General features: G+C 40.4%; 1 protein-coding gene across 4 annotated transcripts in view; it reads right to left on the bottom strand.

Moving 5' to 3' along the window:
- The window catches only part of PDGFD (platelet derived growth factor D), a 138,481-nt gene that overhangs the window by 47,544 nt on the left and 67,445 nt on the right, over positions 1–23,492 (bottom strand). The window contains exons 2-4 of one of the 4 annotated variants that reach the window (XM_036392310.2): positions 11,073–11,277; positions 6,910–7,090; positions 6,196–6,237 (exon numbers count right to left, since the gene is read on the bottom strand). In XM_036392310.2, the coding sequence (XP_036248203.1) occupies positions 6,196–6,237; positions 6,910–7,090; positions 11,073–11,277 (428 nt within the window). The remainder of the gene's footprint in view (positions 1–6,195; positions 6,238–6,909; positions 7,091–11,072; positions 11,278–23,492) is intronic. The other 3 variants (XM_054514089.1, XM_036392320.2, XM_036392326.2) reach the window with 3 other exon arrangements.

Below are 23,492 nucleotides of genomic sequence, written 5' to 3'. Positions count from 1 at the left end.
TCTGTATTTCCCTGGCTGTAACTCAATTCCTCATTCACATTCCCAGTCAACTCTTTTCACTTTTGAAATATATTCAAACCCAATCCTCAAGTTCACAGACAGAGGTTTTGCTAAATGAGGTTGATCTAGCAAAATGGTCTTACTTCTGTATTGCTTTCTACCTGCCCTCCCTCCTTTCCTGGACACATTCTTTCTTATTTCAAGACCACTTCCTCTTTAATATCACACATCCATTTTCCTCTTTTCCTTCTGAACCATGCCACTATGACTCTTCTGGGGTACCCAAATCCTTCCTTCTCTTCATTTCCTTATTAAAAATGTTTCCCTATTGCCATTTACCCTCTTGAGTCCAAGTGAAAACATATTCATGTGACTGTAAAGAACAAGTGACATGTGAATGCCTTCCTAGTAAGGAGGGAAGGCTCCTTCTTTCATGGTGTGCTTGCCAAGTTTGATACTGTTAGGCACAGCCTTTCTGTCCTTTGGTTATGCAATTTTTCCTTCTGTTTTCAAGAATATTTTCTTGTCTGGGGCTTCACCTACCTCTCCCACCATTTGGTGTTTCTGCTGCCTTCTCTCTCTCTCTGTGGATTTGACTCTTCCACTATGTGTGTTTGCCTTACCCATAAAAACCTTTATGTCTGAACTTGGACTGTATTTTACTGTCCTCCTTTGTCTTTGCTGCTGCCACTGTTTCATTGCCATTCCTGGACGATCCTATATCTGTCCTTCCCTCTAGTACTTGCAGCATCCTCTAATGCCAAGCTGGCAGGTGATTCTCTTCTCCCTGAAACCTCTGAATTTTGAATGCCTTTAAAAATTAAGACACAAAACAGGGAGACTACCAATGAAGTTTAAAATTTAGTGAGTCACATAGCAGAAGGATCGGGACCCATCTTAGTGTCTGAGACAAGAGTAAACATGGAAGGGGCATCAGACCTTCGGAAGACCTGCTAAGAGAAGGACTCTGTTAGGATCACAGCCTAGGGGACACTGGGGGACAATTCAGTCTGGGACAACTGACTGTGAAGTGCTGGGTCATGTCAGGTTTGGCTGCTCTGGCTGCAGCCCCCAGGCCCCCTGTGAGTCATGTGCTGCATTCAGCTGGTGCATCTCACACTTGAAAACCTGCAAGTTTTCCCACCCTGGAGGAAAAGAGACTGGGTGGACAAGACTTAGGAGTTAGTCAGTAAAGGTTTAGGGTTTTGGAAGGTGTGACAAGATGCTGAAAGCAGAAAAAGCTCTTGGGTTTGATGCAAATGTTGGCATGAATCTTTTAATTAGAAACTTTGGCTGTCCCTAGAGTAGCCAATGCTGCCTGTGAAACTGACCATTCAGACATGCCTTCTGAATCCAAGAATACCCTTTCCTTATTGCCAAGCTGACTCCCACTTTTGCTTTTTTTTGCATCCTTCACTATCTTTTGTTCTGCTCTGAGCGCTGGGAAAACTAGAATTTGCCAGCCTACCACAGTGCTTTGCTTTTCTACCATGTCGCCTTCCTTTCTTCATCAAACTTTGCTGAAGGACAGGTTAGGTCCTGTGAATTAAGCAGCAGGTTGAGGATTGCTGGACTCTCAGGAACCCTTATTAAATGGAAAGCATTCTACCTCCCCATATAAAATTACTCTGAGATACTCCATGTCTCAAGATGCACCAAGAAGTAATATCTCTTTTTAACGTGCTGTCATCTTATGTTGGTGTTTAAAAATTTTAACATCTTCCAAAATTAAAAAAAAAAAATTAATTTTGCATAGATAATCTCTTAAATTCCCTGCTTATGTGAAGTTGGAGAAGTAACGTTAAAGATTTTGAGCAAGCCTTATCTAATTAGAACCTAGGACTTAATTACTTCTCTCCTGAAAGATGAGCCTCTGGGAGATAATTTTATGAGGATAGTATGCCTTGAGCAAAACACGGAAAATAGTTTTCTGTCAAAACTTAAGAAAATGGAAGTTTCATCATATAGATTATTAACTGTTTTGCACATGGGCTGTATTTATAAAAAGTCAGGCAACCAAAACTGAAATCAGAGAAAGTAGCAGAAGAATTGATAAAAGGTCACAATTAAGTTCTTCTTTCTTTGTTGTGAAATCTATTTCATGTTCAGTCACTTTATTAACCAAGACAGGCCACACCACCCCATGCCCTTTCTTTTGTACTCCCAGCAATTTACTGGGACTCCTTCTGTGGATTATCTAATAGCAGGGAAGGTATAGATGCACCATTATCACTCCTGTTGTCACATGAGATATATTACATGGAGTTTGAGGCAGAGTATTTTGTCCTGGATACAGAAATGAATTATCTGTCCATTCGGTGAAAGAAGTGACAAGCTAAAACAGAAGTACAGCAGCAGACTCATGCACCATCCAGGCTGGCTTCAGTTTAGAATTAATCATTCCTTATGATCTTTATGAATCTGTATTCCCACTGGTGAGTCTTTTTATGATCGTGTTAACTCTTAAGGGCATTTATTTATTGACTTATTTAAAAAACCCTTAAGCCTGCTGCTGCACTACTTGTGCAGACAAGTGTAGTAAAACACAGGGAACCAGTCACTTAATTCAGAGTGATAGCAATGAGTACAAGTTCAGGATCAGCTTCTTATTTTTCCCCTTTTTCATTTTCTGATTGCTCTTCCAATTTTGTTTGTTTTCTTCTGAGCTTAACAGGCAAGTATTAAACAGTTTAAGCCTGGAATTTGAGCAAACTTTGACTGGTCAATATTCTTTGCATAGGAAAGTGAATTTAATTGTGGTGTCTTACCCCTGTTTGTGACTATGCTCTCTTTTCAATCATAGGTGTGGTGATCTATATACAGTGTTTAGCAGAAAGCTACTCCCTGTAAAATTTCACATATGGATCCAAACTCAAAGTTCCTCCCTCCTCCAGTCCATTAATTTTTTATGGCTCCCTTATCCAAAAAACTTCATTTTTAAACAAGCCAAAACTACTTAGGATTTAACGCCTTGATATTTTGATGCATAAGCTTATCTTGGGACAAATGCTCTTATGTTCTCCTGTTTAATACCACATATCCACAAGGATATGTGTATGTATGTAAAAAAGATGTATATGTATCCTTACACCTTTATATAGATGCATGTTTATACAAGTACATATACCTATGTTCCTAATTTTTTTGGTAGCCTTTGTTTCCAAAAATGATTTTAGTAGAAATTCCAAAGTATGGATTTCATTTAGGATTAATCAAGCAATTAGTACAGCAATAGGAATTTATTGTTATAAATGTATACCAAATATGTGCCTTTTACAATAAACTTAAAATAATGTTTCTAATTAGCAAATGGAATACAACATTTTCTAGCTGTCTCATTAAAATGAAATTAGATGCACAGTTGGGAATTTTAATTCCAAACATTCACCTTTACTGTTGAAACATGTTCCTGAATGAGTTCCTTGACTATTTCACAAAATGTCCATGCAAATGAAGTTGTAAAACATGGGATCGAATCTTGTTAACATCCCTTTCCAGAATTATGACATTGAAAGAACTTCAGAAGGAAAAAGGGGATAATATAAATTTATCCTCCTCTGTTTCATGGATTTCTACACTGTTTGTTCTGAATGATTATGTCCTTAGCGTAAAAGTAATGTAACAAAAAAAAACCCAAAAAACAACAACAAAACCCCCAAACCCCACAAACAAACAAAAACAAACAAAAAACCCACCACCCTAGAATACCTCAGTTCCTTCTATAATACAATTTAATATTTCTAAGGCAATTCAAGAAAAGGATTAAAAATATTAAGAAATAATGGCTTTACGTGATAACAGTAGGGAGGAGTTTCAAACAAATTTGCAATCACATGAGGCTCATGCCTAATAATTGCAGTCTAGGTCTTGCTCCAGACCATTTCTGCTCTAAATCTGTGAGCCTTAAAGCAAAAGGCAATTTTAAAGAGGTTCAAGGGAAACAATTCTCTGTGTGGATACCCAGACCAAGCCAACAAACCTGGGGCTTTGAACGTGAAGTGTCGAGTGTAGAGATCAGCCTCCAGCTGCGCACACCTACCTCCTCCTGCAACCAGCACACAGGAGGAGGGACTTTTTCCAGAGAGGTTAGGACACTTTTGACTCTTAGGCAACTTGAGGTCAGCAGTGGGAAGTGGGACACACATAACTCACTAACAACCTCCTGGAGTCAGGTCCACCCTGGAGCTCGCACTCAAGGGAATGCTGTAACTTTGTGAGGGAAGAGCAGATCTGGGACAGGCAGCAGCATACTGAACCTGTCCTGTGCCTTCAAGACCCCCATCACTGCTCCCCTTCTGGCCTTCTGAGTCCTTCAGATCCACAGAGGGGAGAGTAGAGGCAGAGGTGCCAAAACACAGAAGATGAGGGAAGAGGAGGAAGAAGGTGGAGGGAGACAGGGGAGACAGCCTTGACAAGCAAAAGTTCCTAAATGCTGTAATTAGATGGTCAGACTTTATTATACAGATTTTTCTCCCCTGTCCCTATGTTACATTGGGACAGTTAAATATTTACATGTATCCATATAGTTTTCAACCTTATACTATTAAAGACCATCCTTGTATCTTTTTTGGTTTAATTTTCCAGAATCAGTCCGAGTTCTAATCCCATTGAGCCCTTTCATCCTACATGGGGTGTTTACTTCCTATTGCCTTCACAAAGGCAAATGGATACAAGTGATGCAAGTCTAATTTATGTCTTCTCTAGAAAAATAATCCCCTTTTGTTTCTCTAAATAGTACTGAAATGTGCAGTTAACAGAAAAACACAAGTATACAAAGATAGTGAAGGATGTTTCTGCTTAGCTCTCTGGTGCCTTATTTGTGCCTCATGTAGAGTGCTGACCGAAGTGAAAGCCTGATCTGCATCAAATGTAGTGAACTTCACTGACTTCCTTGAAGATTTATTAATGAGAGGCCAAAAAGTCAAGCTGCAAGGCTGCTTGGCTGCATGAGTGACTGTGAGAAATTCACCCAGTCATTCTGGCATGATGCACAGAAGATGGAGCTGATCAATAAATTCCAGATCACTTATTTTCTCAGAGTCTGGTATACAAATAAACAACTGCCACACAGATCCAAACTCCAAAAATAAGAAAAAGCAAGGGAATTAAGAGATTTGTGTATATCTTGTGCACCATGTTCCAAGAAAGGCCCCAGAAGTAGCCCTTTGTTGGAGAAGGTTACGAAGGGAAGGAAAAAAGGCAGTGTAAAGCTCCTTAATTTAATCTCGTAGAAAATACCATACGTTTTTACATGCTTCATTAATGCTCCCTGGTTTACCAACTAGAAACACACAGCGAGTCCAACCTTCAGGGGTCAGCAGTGCTCAGGATATCTCTGAACTGCACTCTAGGCACTGTGGGGACTATGGAATAAGGGCTGACTCTGCTCAGAATTAATCCTGCACTTTTAGGATTGTATGGCTTGGAATCTGAAGAGCAGCTAACTGAAAATCAGCCCTCATCTCACAAAAACCACCAATCACCAGGGCTCTTCCCTGAAATAAAGCAGTGCTTCATTCAGAGGGTGCACTTAGAGATTATTCTTGTAAATAGATTTGCTAGATTGCAAATTCTCAGTTCACTCCCTAGTTTTGAAATTAGATAAATACAGTAGCCTTTTCTGAGCTTTCTAGTGCAGATAGTCCTGTGTCTTATGAGTGATCACATTCATTTTTGGAAAGCCTAACACTATCAGACTATCTGTATATTCTCTGGAATAAAACTTGCTAAATGCAGCAGAGTTTCTGTGGCTGTGCTGAAATACAAACAGTATAAAGAAAGGCTGCTGCTTCACTCTCATTTTTATGCCCAGTGGTCTTTCATAGACTGTTCTGCCTGAATTTAAGTTTTAGTAGATTATCTTCAAATTAGAGCTCAGGATGTACTTACAATTTAATGCCTCACTCCACTAGAAGCCTAACAATTTAAATGCAAGGGAGCAAAATCTTTATAGCTTTGCTTTGTCTTGACAATGTGCTGTTTATGGACTCTTTTTCAGCATACACAGGCATACATGCATGCAAAGCCAAGAGGTGGAAGTGAAATGACTCAAACAACGAATCTTTCCTGTTACAATGTTATGCTATTCCAGGCTTTCTTATTCTTGTTAAAGGACAGTGGATTGAATAAAAAGGGAATAAGAAGTGTGATGGATAGGAAAATATAATGATGACAGTATAATAAATTATTGCTTACCATTTCCTGAGTGTTTGCAAAATCTGCCTCTTTCGAGCTACACTGCACCAAAAGCATTATATTATTAATCAGGGCAATACAAAGGAATACATATTTGTATCAAAATCTACTTAAGTGTACTGATCATTCCTGCTCCCTAAAAGCAAAACCAAAATAAAAACAAAAGAAAAAAAAGAGGAGATTTTCATCTCGTTGAAACAGTACATGATACAGTACTAATACTTCTGCATATACAGAGGTACGTTGATATCTGATTAAAAATACAGTCTGAGCCTCAGCACACTGTCTTGCATGCAGACTTTTATTGAATACATGATAAACTACTCTTTATCTGAGAATCACAGCCATAACCCCTCAAGGTATTTTTATTTGACCTCGAATGAACATGAAAAAGGGGTTCACAGAGCAGCCATTTCTTTGCTATTTCTGCAGCATCTCTCAAGGCAGTGGCAGTGCAGCTTTAGTGTAGAAAGTGTTAGTGCTTCTGAAACATGTAATTAGAGTAAATCTTGAACTGAACTTGACTTTATTTTATATTTAATGACACGATCTCAAAAATACTTTGATCTGCATTAATGCAGTTGCTAGAATAAAATTACTTTCAGTCATTTAGTGTTTTGATCCCACATTTAGCTACACTATCTAGTCTTCAAGAACTGATGGTCTTTTACACTGCAAGCGGTCTCTTACCCCTATTACCCCTAGAAGACTTACCACTAGAGAGTAACATATCTTGAATCCAGGTTTAGCCACAAAGTAGTCATCAGATTTGAAGGTTATCTTTATGTGATTTGTCCTTGATGTTATTCTTGGAGGCACTTCCTTGTGTCCACACCACCGTCCTCGAATAACTGTGCTGGTCTCTGACACATCTTCCACTTCCACAAAGTCATACCTGAAAAAGAGTATGAATAATTAGTTTCTGCTGAGTCTGGTTACAGAAGGTGCTTGCAAATTGACAGGAGCACAGCTGGAGATACAAAGACATCTGTCCCCTGTTCTCCACTCCAAAACATCTGACTAAATATTACAAATGGTGGACAAGTCTGTGCACCACTAATACACTAAGCTGCAAGCTACTGCCTGAGTGCTCAAATGACTGATTTCTGTGCTCCTGGAACATGACAGTATTTGCTACCACGTTAAAACAGCAAGAAGAAGCACTTGCATGTGCTTAGTATACAGTAAGCATACGCATTGCGTTTCATGTGGTGGGTAAATAATTTAGAAACCTGATAAAATATTATTTAAGGCAAGCTGCCCAACCTGAGCAGCTGCAAGCACTTGTGCACTTTGTGGTGGTCACCCAACTCCCTGCAGCAGCAGCAGCAGCCACAGGCGCCGGCTCTGTTGGTCAGAGGGCTAGAGAGGGGCAGCCATTGTGCCAGGAGCAAAGGGAGGTGCTGGAGGGACACAGGGCAGTGCATGATACTGAAAGGTGCTTTTTAGGACCTTCCTTGTAGGTGGTACATTGCTCCTGTAGCTGGTTTGGAAAGATTTATGTCTAGCTTTCAAGCAGGAAAGCATGCTGCTGCTCTGTGTGCTGCAGTGGGGAGTTTATGTGCATGCTGTCACCAGGGAAAATGCAACAGGACATCTTGTTCTGTGAAAAGTCACATCTTGGCCAGGCACCCCTGCCACAGCAGTGGTTCCTGAGCCCAAAGAGGGCACTGCCAGGAGCAGAAGGCACCAAACCCCAGGGATGAAGGGACACAGTGGCAGCACTCACTGCTCCAGTCTGTGCATTTGCCTGCTTGGGTATAAATGACCATATAAATAAATACATAAATGTGTACAGTTATTGAGCTGGAGAATAAAGGGGACAGAGAATGAAGTTCTGCTTTTACTAAATCTATGACAAAATATCTCTCAATATCTTTGGAGGCAGAATTAGGCCCCACACATTGCTGCCAGTGAGGCAGAGGTGATGACAAGAGGGGCAGCTTGAGTGCCATCCTCACAGTACAGTAAAGCCTTAAAACCCTGGAGGTCTTTACCAGGAATGTTTTCTATTATCAAAACATCTGCTCCCTCCAAAGAAGGAGTTCAGGACTGTTGAGTGATTCTTGCTAGCAATGCACTGCTTCCCACCCCCAAGTCTGTGAGCCAAGCACCCTCCTCCCTGCCCAATTGTGGGAGCTGAATAGCTCTGTAAATAACAGACCTGCTTTTCTTTTTCTGCTGAGAGCCCATGAGATAAAAACCACAAGTACTATGTGGTTTGAGAATATCAGCTCTGCTGCTTTTATATTCACCAACGCCAAATTGCACAGAACAGAAAATAACAGATCCACCATGACCACTTAAATCTACCCAAACTCTGCTGAAATATTCTTTTTTTGAAGCACACCGAAATTTAGTTCCAGGTAGAGGTAAACTTGTCTCAATCTCCCTCCACCACTCCAAGCTCCCACTCCCTGGTGGCGATGGATGTGGTACCCAGCAGAGCTCCCAAGGATCCACCCTGGCCCCCTGGGAAACATGGAATTGTGAATGCCTATTCCAACACAAGGGGTTGTGGTGCCCAGCAGGAGATAACCCTGTAAGCTTTGGTGAAAGCTGTCCTGACTGGCCTCCCCACTTTTGGAGGCCAGAAGCCAGATAAAGCAGAAAAAACAGGGAAAATCCATGGACTTTCAAGGATTATATCTGCTTTCCACAGCAGAGGCTTTGCTGCAACGATCATAGAAGTAGGTGTATTCTCAGTTGCTTCTGTGCATCCAAGGAGGCTGGGTAATTTAATTGCTTTTCAGAATAATTTCTTATCAAGTGCCTGTGGAAATGCTAACAGCACTTCTTGAACATTCTGTAAGACCTTGAATATTTCCTCTCCTTCTTCAGAAGCTCTGAAGAAATATAGCTCTGCTAAAATATACCTTTTCATTCCTCAGCCTGAATGAATTTCAATCAGGTCAGTCTTAATAGTATGCAAATTACAATAATTAGCATTAATAAAAAATTGAAAGAAAACACTGGGAAGTTTCTGGAGAAAAAAGCTTAAGGTCAAAAACAAACACAAAAGCAAGGTAAGGTGCAGAGGTCCTGAATTACTTGTCCAGTATGCCTTCAAGCATATGCTTAGCTCTCGGCATTCATTTCAATTAAAACAGCCCTGGCTGTCTCTCTAAAGCAGCACTGCAGGGATTGTCAGGGACTGAAGCTGCAGAAGGGATCTAGTTTTGAAAAATATATTGAGCATTAGCAAAACATCCAACTGCATACAGTATTTAAGAGACTTAAAGCCATCACAATCTGTCTGACCAAAAAATTCCTCACTCTGGAAGTAATACTACCCAAACAAAGGTCTTCCAGAAACTCTAGGGAAAGTTTTTTTGTGGAAAAGGATGTGATATTTCTCCAGCACTATGGATGATGGAAGGTCTTTGCTTTTCTCTGCATTCTAAATTAGCTGCTCTGGAAAAAGCAAGCAGACTGTCTTCCAAGATGCTCTCCAAGCACATAATGCCAGTAACAGCTTGACTTTCCCTCACTGTGCCACCACCTTCAACGGCTTTTGACAGACAATACTTCATCTTTTTTTCCACAGTAAATTAGCCCTCTGTTTCAAAGTTGCAATGCTTTAAGTTCAGCCACAGTTTATCCACTATGTAAATATTAACAGGCCGCTTCTGTGTGCATTAGGCTCTGAATCTGGGAAAGCATTTGGGGTACTGGGAGGTTACTGTTGTTACTGACTCTGCTGCTGATCTTGGACCAACATCACCAGAGCAGACCTGCCAAGGAGCAGGGAAGGAGAGCCAATTTTAGGCTGCATTCTTTTATTGCTGCATGGAAAACAAACCTGCGGGAACGGTTCCCTCTATCAGTAATGCAGAAAATTTAACAAAGAAAAAGAAGGAAAAAAATCCATCCTGTAAAATGCCTGCAGAGATGCCAAGCCCTACAAACACAAATTAATTGACAAAGATAAGATAAGAAGAGGCTGGGTGTGCAGAAACACTAACAACCAAGTTCTGTGCATAGATAAGGTGTAAGTAACAACATGATCACACAGAGTTGGAGGCTGAGACTTGAGCATTTCAAGTAAGCAGCATCACAGCAATCTGCCTTTTGGAGGGCATGGGAATCCTGAGCCAGTTTTCTCTCACAGAAAAGAGAGCTGAATAAAAGAAATATAAACACATGGATTTATACTGTTTTAGTGAATGCTGGCAAGATTCACCTCTGTACTTTACTAATGCAAAACAGTTTATCCACCTAGGTTAACCAGCCAGATCAGCTGAGCTTAAGGTCACTTCTGCTTAAAAGGGGAACCAAAGCAACTGGGATATGGTAGGGCAGGCTTTATCAGATTTACAGATACATCAGCATGCATCAGTACACTGATATTTGTGGACCTACATTTGAAATTTTTAAAAGGAATTGTACAAGTGAAGAGTAAAAATAAAGTTAAGCAAGTAATTTGAACATAATTCTATTTTTCAATACATTTTTATCTGTCCCTCACAACCCAATATAAACGCTTACATACTCACTCAAACCTTCTAGAGCCCTCCACCTACTGAAAAAGATGTTTCTTGCCTGGCTGAAATGCGACAGAGGTGATAGAGGACAAAATCCTATTAAAGTAGTACCTATGTTGTTAGATAGTGGGATTTGAGCACACAAGTACCTTGTGCTTAAAACGTTATAGAAGGACTAAAACCTGACAAAACTGCTTTGGGTCCAGGACAGCTCAGTTTATTTATGAACTCAAAGTCCAATTTCAGCTGTGAGGGCCCCTTAAAGGTCTGTCCTCCTGGCAAGGACATCCTAGACCCATCCAGAGATGCCCTGATTTTGCTTTGCAGTCTCATGCCAGTGAGCTCAAAGGTGGTCCTTAGGAAGTGCTTTGCAAACTTTCACTTGGCACTCACCTGCAGATCTCATTTTCGGGTTCCTCCAGCCCAAACTGATTATCAAAAGCCAGCTGGATCCTGGTGCTCTCTGGGGAGTGGAGGCGCCACGTCAGCAGGAGGTTCCTGGGGTAGCTGCTGGGGAAGCGAGGACTGTGGATGCAGCCGTTCCCTGCCACGCTGATGGTCTCCTCCTTTCGGTACAAGTCTGTGAGGTGATTGCTCTCTGTTAGTAGTCACAACTTGTAGAAATTAGTATGTTGTTCCAGTTACAGGAAGGCAAAAAACACAACAGTTTATAACACAGCACAATTATTATTAGCATTTCAAGTCTATAAAATGTTTGGTCTAGGAGCAGATATTATTAAATGGGAAGTACACTGTATTTTCTCTTAATTCAATCCCATATTAAACAGTAAGAACAACAGAGCTCAAGTATATAGACTCTTTATTTTACAAGAAATGTACAATTATTTTTCTACATTTATATTGATTATATAAGTTCATTCTCACCACTTTGGCTTTAAAACAGAATTAAACTTTAATAAAAGCTTGAGAACAATGAAGTAAGAAAGACTGAAATGAAAAATGTAAATAGTCCAGCTTCCCAAATTCTGTGCTCTGGGGAGCAATGCCCTCTGAACAAAAGCAGCAATGAAGGACTGCAGAAAAGTGAGTATGGGTGAATTTAAATTTCTTTACTGTGCTTAAGTATTTCCTTCCAGAAACATGTGTAAGGTCGTGTTTTGATTTTATTTATATGGTTTGAACCATTTTCTGCCTATGGTCTGTTTACTCAAACAGTTACTCATGCTTATACCAATGTAAACGAGGCCAGATCCTATCCCATCAACCATCTTACTCAATAACTTCAAGACAAATAGCCAGTCTTCACTTAATTAAAATTCCACAATTTTTGCCTGAGCAAATATTCAATTGTTCATAAAGTTTACTTTTACCGAGGTAAAACCTCTGCTGCTGTAAATCCATGGCTCCAAGGATTACAGGAACTGTGTCAAGACCCAGATCTCTAAAAGCCAAAATGTCTTCTCAGTTGCACCATGCACTTCCACTGCCCAGCTGTTTCTGATACTGGAATTTGGGTCAATTTGCATCAAAGAACTGCAAACAACCATTCTTCTGTGCATTGACAACTTTAGCATGGGGAAATTTTGAGGATCAGAAGACTCCAAGGCAACATTCAGATGACAGCAGGTTTCAGTTCCCAGTCAAAACATGCACCCCTGAGCCTCCACATGTGGGACAGCTACCTGTGTTCCTTCCCCACATGATGTATGGGGATCTACATGAATTTGGACACTTGTTTTCATGTAAACACCCAGACTCTGGTGTCTTTATCTTAAACTGAACATCACTGCACTCTGCTGAATGCCACACCAACCTCCAGTTCCACTGCAAGCAATAGAAATAGAAAACTGTTTTCTTCTCCTGAATCTGGCTACTGAGGAAGAACAAATGGGGGAAAATATCTCCACCAGGCCACTCTGTGAACGCTGGAACTACAAAACCAAAGCAACCAGCCACAGCTATCTGTCACACACCAATCTAAGTCTTCACTTTTAAAATAAAATCTAATGTGTGACCGAATTTTTCTAAGATCTTTATATGAAATAAATATACTTGTTTCATAAATGCTCATTGAAACCAGGAATCCAGACAAACGGTACAAACTTCTTGATTAGTGCATCTATTTTTCAGGTTGCTTTTCACTGGTTCCTGGCTGTAAATACCTCCCTGCATGCAGCTGTAAACAAAGCACGATTGTCTAACCATTCATTGTACTCTTCTGACAGCACAGTAATTCTAGCTTCCAAACAACCTGAAACTCAGAAGAAAAAAGTCTATGTTTCTTATAAAACTATCTCCACAGACCTAACTGTGACATCTTTCTAAGATGCTTTCACACTCTAAGTCACCCTATCTAGGCAAACACAGCCCTAGTTCAAAAAGTGCAGAACTATTCAGTTTTGTTTTTTTCTGCTTTAACCAAACAATTTGCTTTGGAAAAGTGCCAATTTGGTGAAAATAAAGACCCCCCACCTATTAGTTTTGTTGCGATTTTCATCAGGGACATCTATGCTGAAGTCTGTTTTTTATTTGCTTTTATTCTAAAAAAAGGACAAAAAAGACATCTGTGGGGTTTTTTTCCCCTGATCTGGAATGAAACAAAATGTCCAGCCAACACTACTGAGCTCTTACTGAAATCCTGAGGACCTCTGAACTCTGAAAACACCCAGTACACTAAGAGGACACTATTTCACAGGACTTTATCCAAAACGTCCAAGAAAAGGGATAAAAATAAACCAGACTTGATGATAACAAATCTAGTGAAAAACAACCATTCCCTAAGTCGGAACAAAAGTTACTGCAGTAAAACATGGCAAAACTCATCCTGTGCCTGAGAGTCCATTACTTTTCTTTCTTGAACAGCAAACTATTGTCATTTTCCCTCTGTCACCATGCACTTCACTGTGTGGTTCAATCTGGTTCATGATTCTGAGGGAAAGGTTCCCTTTTCCTGGACATTTCTAGTGCTGGCTTTACTCTCGTGTCGTCAGCTGCTGAAATTAAGAGTTCTGGGGACAGTATCTCTGAAATGTGCTCATACATATACCCCCAAACAAAACATCTGTGCACAGAGCACACCAACTGAGAATGAGTACTATTTTCTCTCTTGTACATCAAGAAGAGGGTCTGTCACAGCTTTTCATTTAAATTAAACTCTGAATCATGCAGACTACAGTGCTCTGCCTGCAAGGCAGTCACACCTGACCAAGACCAGTACTGAAATGTCACAGCTGGCACAGCTCTGCAGCATCCAAGTAGTACAGGTACATGAAGCAATAGAGCTGCACGTGTTATGAAGCTTATAAATCAAAGCACAGTGACTTGTTATTTCCACCATGGTAAACGTGGCAATTATAAAATCATTGTAGAGGAAAGGCTGGAGAGAAGCATGGGGAGAAAATTCTCACTATAGTAAAATAAGGGATATTCAAATATTACACTCTGAGGAAAAGCCCTTTCCGTAATGGAATAAAGTATGTTTGATAAGAATGGCCATAAATACTGTTTCTATAGCCCACATGGGATGAAATCTCAAGCTATTCAGAGCCCTCATGTGATGCTGGAGCAGACTCTTCAGGAGCTCTGAAACAGCCTGATTCCCTCTCACCGTCCTCACCATGCACTAAATTACGATCTAAAGTGGTGTAGCCAGCACTGTAATCAAACACCACAGAATTTTCTAAGGTGATTTTCATTAGGATTTCACAGATAGAACACAGTCAACATAGAGCTGCTCCCAGGAGGTTGGCTCCTCATAAATCATCAAGCATCTGGGAAACAGCTTGAGGAGATGTGAGCAACTCTCGTACCTTTTGTATCAACAAATCTATGAGACTAAAATAAGACCTTTCCAAGAAGACAAGCACTGTCCTCATCAGATACACTGGGGGAGCTCATGGAAATCACACATTCACCAAGGCAAAAGTTGGGATAAAAACCAGTTAATAAAAGGCATAGGCAAAGGAAAAGACAGAGCGTCTTTCAAGGCACTGAACTGTCCCATGTTGTAACACAACACAATGCAGCACCACACCGTGTCCTGGATGTCACAGTCTAACTGTATTCCATAATGCCTTATGGGAGCAAATAAAACACAACAGTGCATAATGCACTGCCTGTCACATTTACTAAAAAGCGTACAAAATCATTTCACAATGAATAAAAGCAGGTGCTAAGTCATAAGGCAAAAAGGCCATTTAGGCCATAAACAGAAGGAGGATATTTGAGATTGCAGAAGCCACAAACACATCCTTGCACTGGGGGAGAAAAACTATCTCATAAGGAAGATGAATGGGAAGGAATCTGGAAGACATCCTTTTTGGTGAGGCAATTCCCTGTAGAGAGTCTGAGCTGATTGTGAAGCAGCTTGCTCTATATTTTATTAATCTGAACTAATCTCTCCTTTTTTTTCCCCTCTTAATTCTTTCGCAACCACTAAGTTTAAATATGGCATACATGATGGTCCAGCTGTCCAAATTAGAGGAGCTTCCTTTTAAATGCTCAAGGCAACTGTATTTTCCAAAGTGTTTGCCTTCCTCCCCTGAAAGGAGTGCAGCTGAATGTCAGAGAGGGAACTGGGATGTACAGTTCAATATTCAGGAAAATGTGCTTGTCTCAAGACAGGCCTCACCATGCATGACCAGTGCATCCAATGTTTCCCTTTCCCAGTGATGCCATGCTGCAGGAGCAGGAAGAATCAGAAAGATGAATTTCATCCTGTGTTTTCTCTGGATGCCTGCACTTCCTTGTGAGCTTAGGAACATATCAACACTTTCCTCTTAAAGCTACTCCTCCTAGTCATGACATGCCTATTACTATAGACAGAAGTCTGCTTGTATCATCATCATCATTCAACAGGCAATGAAGTCCTTCACTAAAACAATGGTAATAATAATTTAAAAAATCCCAACCAACCTAAAAGGCAATTTCTAACTGATAATAGCTAATCTGACATCTGTTCTGTAATATATCCAGCAAGGAGAGTCTTTAAGTGTCAATTCCTTTAGAAAGAAGAAGAATTGAGAAAATGACCTTGTCTAAGGACCTAACCAACAATATGGAATACTTAGCTCCACCCTTCTAAGGTTTCTGAATTTCAACACTTCCCACATTTCCTAAAGTGTTGTTTTGTTTCTAAGTTTGCTTCTGTCTTTCTTCCCCTTGGGTAAGTTGGCCAACCAACTTTGATACAGCAGTAAAGGCTGAAAAAATACCATATTCTGAATGTATTATGACAAGAAATACACCCTCAGAAAGGCCATGGAGCGCAACCTCATGAGCTCATCCCTCTGGTACAGCTGAGGAGAGAGTTTCTGAGAACCATGGTGAAGTTCATTTTATTACTTATGAAAGTATTTGGTATTTCAGGAAAGGTCCTTGGAATTTTGCACATGGGGGTTTTCCAGATATAACTCTCCTCCCCCACTGCTGTTGTCTTAAAAAAAAAAAAAAACAAAAAACAAAAACCAGCAGTCAGTGGTTTGCCACCAGTTTTTAAACAAATGAGATAACCTTCAGGGAGAATAATAGCTCTTCAGCTCCTCCAGTTGAAAATTAGCCTGATCTAAATAGCTGAATCCACAGAGAAAGAACAGTAAAACACTTTTGAATCCAGACCACAAATCAGCCCATCTCAGGGACAGGAATGTCAAGCGAGTTGTATTTATGGTAGCCTGCTTAGGCAGTCACTGGCTTCTTTTTACTCCCCACCCTCCTGCAATAAGCAGAAACTTTGCTATCCATAAGGTTCAGTGTAAATCAAATTAAAAGATGACACAGTTCATTGTAAAAATAGTGTATGGCATAGCTGGTCACAACTTGTTGGGAAGATGTAAAACTGTAAGATCATTTTTCTTGTTAAAAAAGAGGGTTTTTTGGATTTTTATTTTTTGTGGGTTTGTTTGTTTAAATGGATATAAACAATAAACTGAATCCTAGGCAGTGAACACAACATCACACTTCTACTTTCTAATGCAGAATATAATCCTATATGGTAGTACCAGTCCTAGACATCTCTTTCCTTTTAATGACAGAGGCCTAACTCACGTAAGTCAGCTCTGCTCCCATCACTATTCACCAGCAGTTCTCCAAGAAGGCAAACCAAAGGAGGGAAAGGATTGGGATGGTCAGTGATAAAACAGGTATACCACACTCCCAGCCAGCTAAAAGATCCAAATTGTCTCTTATAGAGGCACTAAACTGAGAAACAGCCAATCCGGTATAAGGACGTGTATGTAGGAGCACATTAAGGCAGTGGATCCATCCAAAACATCACTTCAAGTTGCTTTCAGCTTTATACAACTTCAATAACCCCATTTATTTCAAGAACACAACAAACCCATAGTCAAGCTCATACTTAAGGAGTTTGCTGGATCAAGACCCAAAAAAAGATAACAGCATTTTAACACCACCAAACATCTTCCTTACCACCCAGTAAATGAGCAATTAAAAAGTGAACCTAAATCCCACAGGAGCTGATGAAAGACTATCAACTTGGTTGGTTTGCCACTGGACTTCAAAGAAGAAGCTCCAAGTACCTGCTCCTTCTCTTATTAACAGGCCTCTTCTTTTTATCAGGAGCATGAAAGATACTCCAAGCAACATGACAGTTCAAATCTAAAGCATGACCTGTTCTATCACAGAGGTAATATCAAAAGATGCTCTGTGCATGTTCAGCTAAATTCAGACCTGAGCTGTGTGCAGATCTTTGCCAGAAGAATATATCCATAGAGGATTTATAAAAGAAACAAAATTGAGCTTTAGTTGAAAGAAATAAAATTAATCAGGTCACAACACCAGTACAGAAGGTATCAAAGAATGAAAACACTCCAGACATCTAAAATTCAATTCAGAGCTATCATCCATTTGGTAACAGAAGGGTTAGTGGTCTGCCTGTGGTTCTGTGCAGAGCAACCCCACTAGTCCTGGTGGTACACAATCAGTGGTTGAACATGACCTCGGCAAAGACCACTTATGAGAATAGTAAATGAGCAATTGATAAGGAAGTCCAGGCACATAATTCAAAGAGACAGCCTGTCTCTATGCTTCTCACTGTAATAAGCATAGTTTTATTTGCATTTAATAATAGTATTTTTCCTGTGAAATGGTCACCACCATAATTGCATTTTGCATACAGAACTGAAAAAATAGTCCTGAAATGAAGAACAGACAGGACTGCATTTTGGTGGGGTGAAGGCTCTCCTTTTGTCTGCTGCAGTGAGGGCCTTGCTCAGACTTCCGCAGATGAATGCTGAGAAAACAACTCCTTAATTATGTTTACAAAGATACCAAACTAAGAGCAGTTTGCTTTTAGCAGTGACTTGTATTACTTGCTTTTATTTGACTTCTTGATAGAGATTTTCTTCTACACAAAAGAACATCCTGAATGTGTTATAGAAAAGCAAAAGTGTCTTTAGAAAAGTAACATATGTTAGGCAAACATATAAAACACTTTGTTAACTGCTAGCTCTTTCCTGATGGCTGGTAGTGTTGCAATGCACCTCTGCTGGACTCTTAAACCAACAGCAAACTGAAGGTTTGCATATTTATATATTTTTTTCTTTGGGATTTCATAAGTATGAAAGAAGAAAATGTGTGTATCAAGAACGTGTATCTCTAATAATGTGCAGTAAGACTAATGCATATATCCTCATGATTGTGAGCATAAAAACACATAAAACCTTGAGAAACAGTGAGAAAAAAAATACAGAAGGAAATGGTTCTCCTGGTGCTGCAAAGAGCTTAAGGGAAACATGATAACGGAAGCAGATGTTTGCAGTGAGTGCCAACATCTTTCTAAGAAGGCTGGTACATAAAACTTGTGTAGTGCCTTGGAGAAGATGGTGCCATTAGAGACACAATTGCTATTAAACACAAATACCAACACTGGACATCGGCTCATAATGTTTTGCAAAGAAATAGCAAACTGTGAACTTAGACACTCTGAATTTTCCTGTTTAGGCATGGCTTCAAGAAACTAGACCTTTATGGGAAGCTTCCTTCAAATTCTCCTGAAAATATATTTTCATATATACACAAAAATATATTCCTTTTCCATTTTCCCATTTTCTCTTCATTATTTTTCACTTTTTTACAACCAAACAAAGACTTTTTGCCTTGTAAATCTGGCATAGCTCAAGTCTTAAAAGAGAATGTTTTAAAATGCTGTTTTAGAAACTGTTTCACTCAAGTACTTCTATGTCTGAACAAGACATGGAATTTTTTTACAGAAAAAAAATGCTGATAGAAGGAAAAAGAAAATCCAATCAAAAGGGGAAAGTCTTCTCATGTTGAACATATTGTAGTAGATACATAGGCAATTACAGAGTGGAGGTCACATGTTGGGACATTGGGCAGTAAAAGGAGATGTGTTCCATAAGACAAATCAAGGCAATTTTCTCTTGTGATGTGATGTTTCTTTACCCTCTGTGTCAGCACTGAAGATCTAAAATCTCTGAAAGGGAGTGAAAGGTCACTTCTTATAATGGAAAGTCTGGCAAAAGAATTCTAACAGACATCCTTTCCTTGGACTCCATTTGCCATGGGCATGTTTTTTTGTGTCTTAGAGTCCACACACCAACCAACTGCACAAATATAAAAGCTTGTGAGGATACTTCAGTCCCTTTAAGGCAGGTGCACTAAATACCTAATACCATAAAGTTACCTTAATCTTTTCTAAAAAGGCAGATCTCAATTCATTAAAGTATGATTGGTAGTAGTCTGTTCCTTTTTGTAGACTAGCCTAACAGCTAAAAAATGAACTCCATTCTCAAAATGAGGACACAGCTTAATCTCCTCCAAGGAAACAGAAGCCTGTGTTGTGATTCTTCTACTTGCTCAAGAAAATTCAGACCACTTCTGTCTACTCTCAAGGGACAGATAGCTTCTGGATATTGCTTAAAGATGGCTTGTCCATTTTCCAAGGAATGGATAGAGGTAAAATGCAGGAAAAATTCTTGGCGCAAGGACTAGGACTCAAGATTAAGCCAAAAATTAAAGACCCAGCAGCTTTTCTACTTTCTACTCCAAGGCACTGTCATCAGTCTCTGACAGTTCAGACCAGAGCAGAGCACACCACAGCCTCTTTTTGCCCCCATGTCTCAGTTTTCTTCTGCTGAACACCACAGCACTGGTGCAAGGAGAGCAGAAGGCATTGAGATCTTTTCCTGGAATGAAGGCAGAACACGACCAGGGCCACTGGGGCGGCGTTACATCATTTAGATAAAACCCATGTTGAGAAACAAAATTCCCAGTCCGGAAAGTAATTTAAGTCATGCATTCTGAAAGTACTGAGAACTTGAAGTGCGGGGGATCTTTCCTGTAAGTGCTTAGGATTTTCTCTGGAGGTCTGGCATCAGAATGCTGCAGAGCTGTCGTGTGGATAGATACTGCAATTCAACAAAGTTTCCAGGCACATAAAATTCTTGGCTGTGGCTTTCTTTTATTGTTATGATCCTGCACCAAAGGATCATCTAGACATTTCCTTAGTCCTTCACCTAGGAACAAAACTACATGTGGTGGAGTGCAGGAGAGCTCATTCACTGCCAATATTTAGGGACAAGTGGCTGGGAAGATGATACTGGTGTGTATCAGCATAGCCCACTAGCTCAGGAGCTGCTGTACCACGGGCAGAAACCATCTATCTTACCAGTACAGACACATCCTGACCACCATAAGCCAAAACCAAAATTGGAAAAAGAGCTATCTCCAAAGGTTTGATTTACACACCTCAGCTTCCCAAGCCCTTTCTGGAAAAACAGCTGTTTGGCTCATTACCAAGAGGAAGTTATTGGAAACATTCTTTCTAGGCTGTATAGGGGGATGTTGATGGAAAAAAAGGAAGAGCCTAACTTACTCTTAGGTTTGTTATGTTAGAGGCACAACAGATCCTATGTGAGCAGATGAAAGCACACTGAAACCTGTGTGGAGGCAATGATAACCAGAACTTTGCTAAGACTCCACGGGGAGCAGACATTATGTATCTTTATGCTCTGAGCAGGGCTGAGTATACTATTGGCAAATCAGGATGTAATTAAATAATCCTTCACTTTCATAGACCTTCAATGAACTCTCACTTTTAAACGGAAAGCTGGAGTCCCCTGTGCAGTTGCACTGGAGACAAAGCCAAACTTCAAAGTCATCTTTGACTGTGGATTCAGTGAAATGTTTGACTAAAAGAAGAATGCAGCGGTTACAATGAAAAATTCAGCCAGCTTTGGCTACAGATCTCACCAGCAGGAACACAAAGGGACACATTTCACTCCTCCAGCTTTCAGAAGACACATGAGATTACTTCAGAGTAACCAGCAGACACCATCAGCACCCCTTCACATTAAAGTTTCCAGAGAGACACGGTGAACCAACCAAACCCAGTTTGCCCCCACCTAGCTGAAAGCATAATACTGAGGAGAAATGCCTGCAGATATCACAGCAGAGGATTTAAGGGAGCAGTCTCAGGTTTTGCTTTACACTTCCTGATGTAGATTGCACAGCAAAAAAGGAGAAATGCACACAGTGGTGGTATGCACGTGTCTGCACAACAGGCAGGACTTGGATGCTTGGCTGAGGCATGACCCAGAATAGGTCCCTGAGAGCCTGTGAAACCCAAGAGATCAACACCAAGCCACCGAGGCTTGCAGCCTGCAGGTGAGAAGGTCTAGCCTCCATCTGTTTTAGAAGGGGAGGTCAAGGGGGACTATTTCACTCCTGTGTCACCCCAGTTCCATGCTGATACTGATGCTGCACATCTGGATGAACACCATGTGCTGAGGTCCTGTCCGTTCAGAGGGCACAGCTGCGTGCTGACTATTAAACACAGCTCCGAGCAGCTGTTTGGCAAAGAGGAGCCAGATAAGAGGCTTATGTAAGGGAGATAAAAAGGGTGAGAAAGTCCAGTAAATACAGTACTCTCACATCATTTCATTAACACCCTGTATCAGAGCTATTGAAGGGAGACAGGGACATATTGCACCATTTCCTGCAAAAACTGTTTTCCACACTAATGCTTGAAATGCATAACGATACCTTGGCATTCTTTGGACTACCCAAACAAATGGCTTCTACTCAATTGGCTTTGCATATTTTTTTGGCATCTAGAATTACAGTCCAGTAAGACAAAAAAAAATCTCTACTTATAACAGTAATGGAATATACTATGTGAGAAAATTTTTTTGTTCATGTGTTTGACACAAGAAAGAAAAAAAAATTAATCTTGGAAGAACAAATATGAAAGCTGGATTAATGACAAATTTGGTGTCAAAACTGTATTTTTCTGATATCTATTTATTGGCAAGAATTCCAGAGACCACTCTTTTTCTTGTTTGAACTTACAACCTGTTTCATTTATTTGTCCTTCCTTAGTTTATCTCAGTCTTTTCTATGGAAGCTATGGAAGAAAAGGATGAAATTTTAAACCTTACTTGATTTAGAGACTTCAGAAGTCCTACTTTACAGTAGACACTCTAGATAACATAGCAGCAACCATTTTTGGATTCCCTGGGGTGAAATGTTCTGGGTCTTTTTATAGTTTAGACTGTAAATAAGAAAATAACACAAGTATGACCTTAAATAACATCTAGTATAAACTATAATTAAGTAACTGACAACTTTGGTAAATGACAGCTTCATTGCATGTTACTAAAATCAGGTTTGAGAAGTTTAAGTACGTAGCACTGCTGTCCTATCATTTGCTGGCCTATGTACTGATTTATTTTATTTAAAGTTGTTCATTTTTTGCATTTTTGTGGCGCTCCCCATCTCACAACAGCTCCATCTTTCTCAGACCTTCACTTCTCATTTGCTCCTAAAAAAAGGTTCCCACCTGGTGAACCTCATGAGCTGTTACAGACACTGATACTCTCCATGACTGGCCATTTCTCCTCTCTGCTCCCAGTGGCACTGGGCAGCTGCAAGGACCAGTGAGATGCCGGCCTTGGCTACAGCGGTAGGGGAAGGGAGGGGAGCAGACACCAGCTAAGAGAGGCTCCAAGAGCACTGGTGGAATCACAGCGAGACATTTCACGCCACCTCCTTCCCACATAGCAGATTTGCCAGCCCAGTCTTTGCCCTTTCATTGCCCAAAACGAGGGGCAGCGTGTCAGAGCCATCGCTCTCACTGCACTCCACAGGGGCATCACGGGCTAAGGACAGGATGGAGTATGCAATGGCACAGACTGCTCACATCCATGCACTTCTCTCAATTACAGGCCCGTAGGAGTTTTTTAAGCCCATACTGACATTTGCAAACACTACCATGATTTGTGCAGCACATATTTGCCAAGGAGAAGGCAATCTTCCCTCTCTCTCTCTCTTCTTCCCTCCCTCCCTGCCCAGGAGCAGCAAGGGTCAGTCCTGACATGCAGAAGGTGGTGGCATTCCCCAAAAAGCATCCAGAAACCCTAAAAGCCCAGCAAAACCCCAGGTTCCCACCAGCTGAGGGTTTGTCTGCTACAGCTGCAAGGTAAAGGCTGAGAGTCTTCCCTGATTCATTCACTTTAATTAAGGGACTGGTGGTCCCCAACCTACCAGTTCAAGTCTAGCCACATACACATTTGCTTGGTTATTTCATACATAAAGCTTTAAATAAAATGCCTTTCTTTTTTCTTCCTACTTTTTAATGGATGCAGAGAACCATTCTGTCAAGAACAAAACAAATGCCCCACTAAACCCATCTCAATGGACAATTTGTTTCTCCAATGCAGCCTTTAAGTAATAAAGAAAGAATAAACATAACATTCTCCTAAGAAATAAAATGAAAACACTCTAAAAAAAACCCCTTGCTTGTCTGAGGCATACTAAGATGTTAATAAACTCAGCTCAGACATTCACAAAAGAAGCTTGCTCACCAAATCCATT

The sequence above is a fragment of the Molothrus ater genome, chromosome 2, assembly GCF_012460135.2.
Source record: "Molothrus ater isolate BHLD 08-10-18 breed brown headed cowbird chromosome 2, BPBGC_Mater_1.1, whole genome shotgun sequence".
In the NCBI taxonomy this organism is placed as follows: Eukaryota; Metazoa; Chordata; class Aves; order Passeriformes; family Icteridae; genus Molothrus; species Molothrus ater.
Note: the sequence above shows the minus strand (reverse complement) of the source record. Positions and strands in the feature narration are given on the sequence as shown.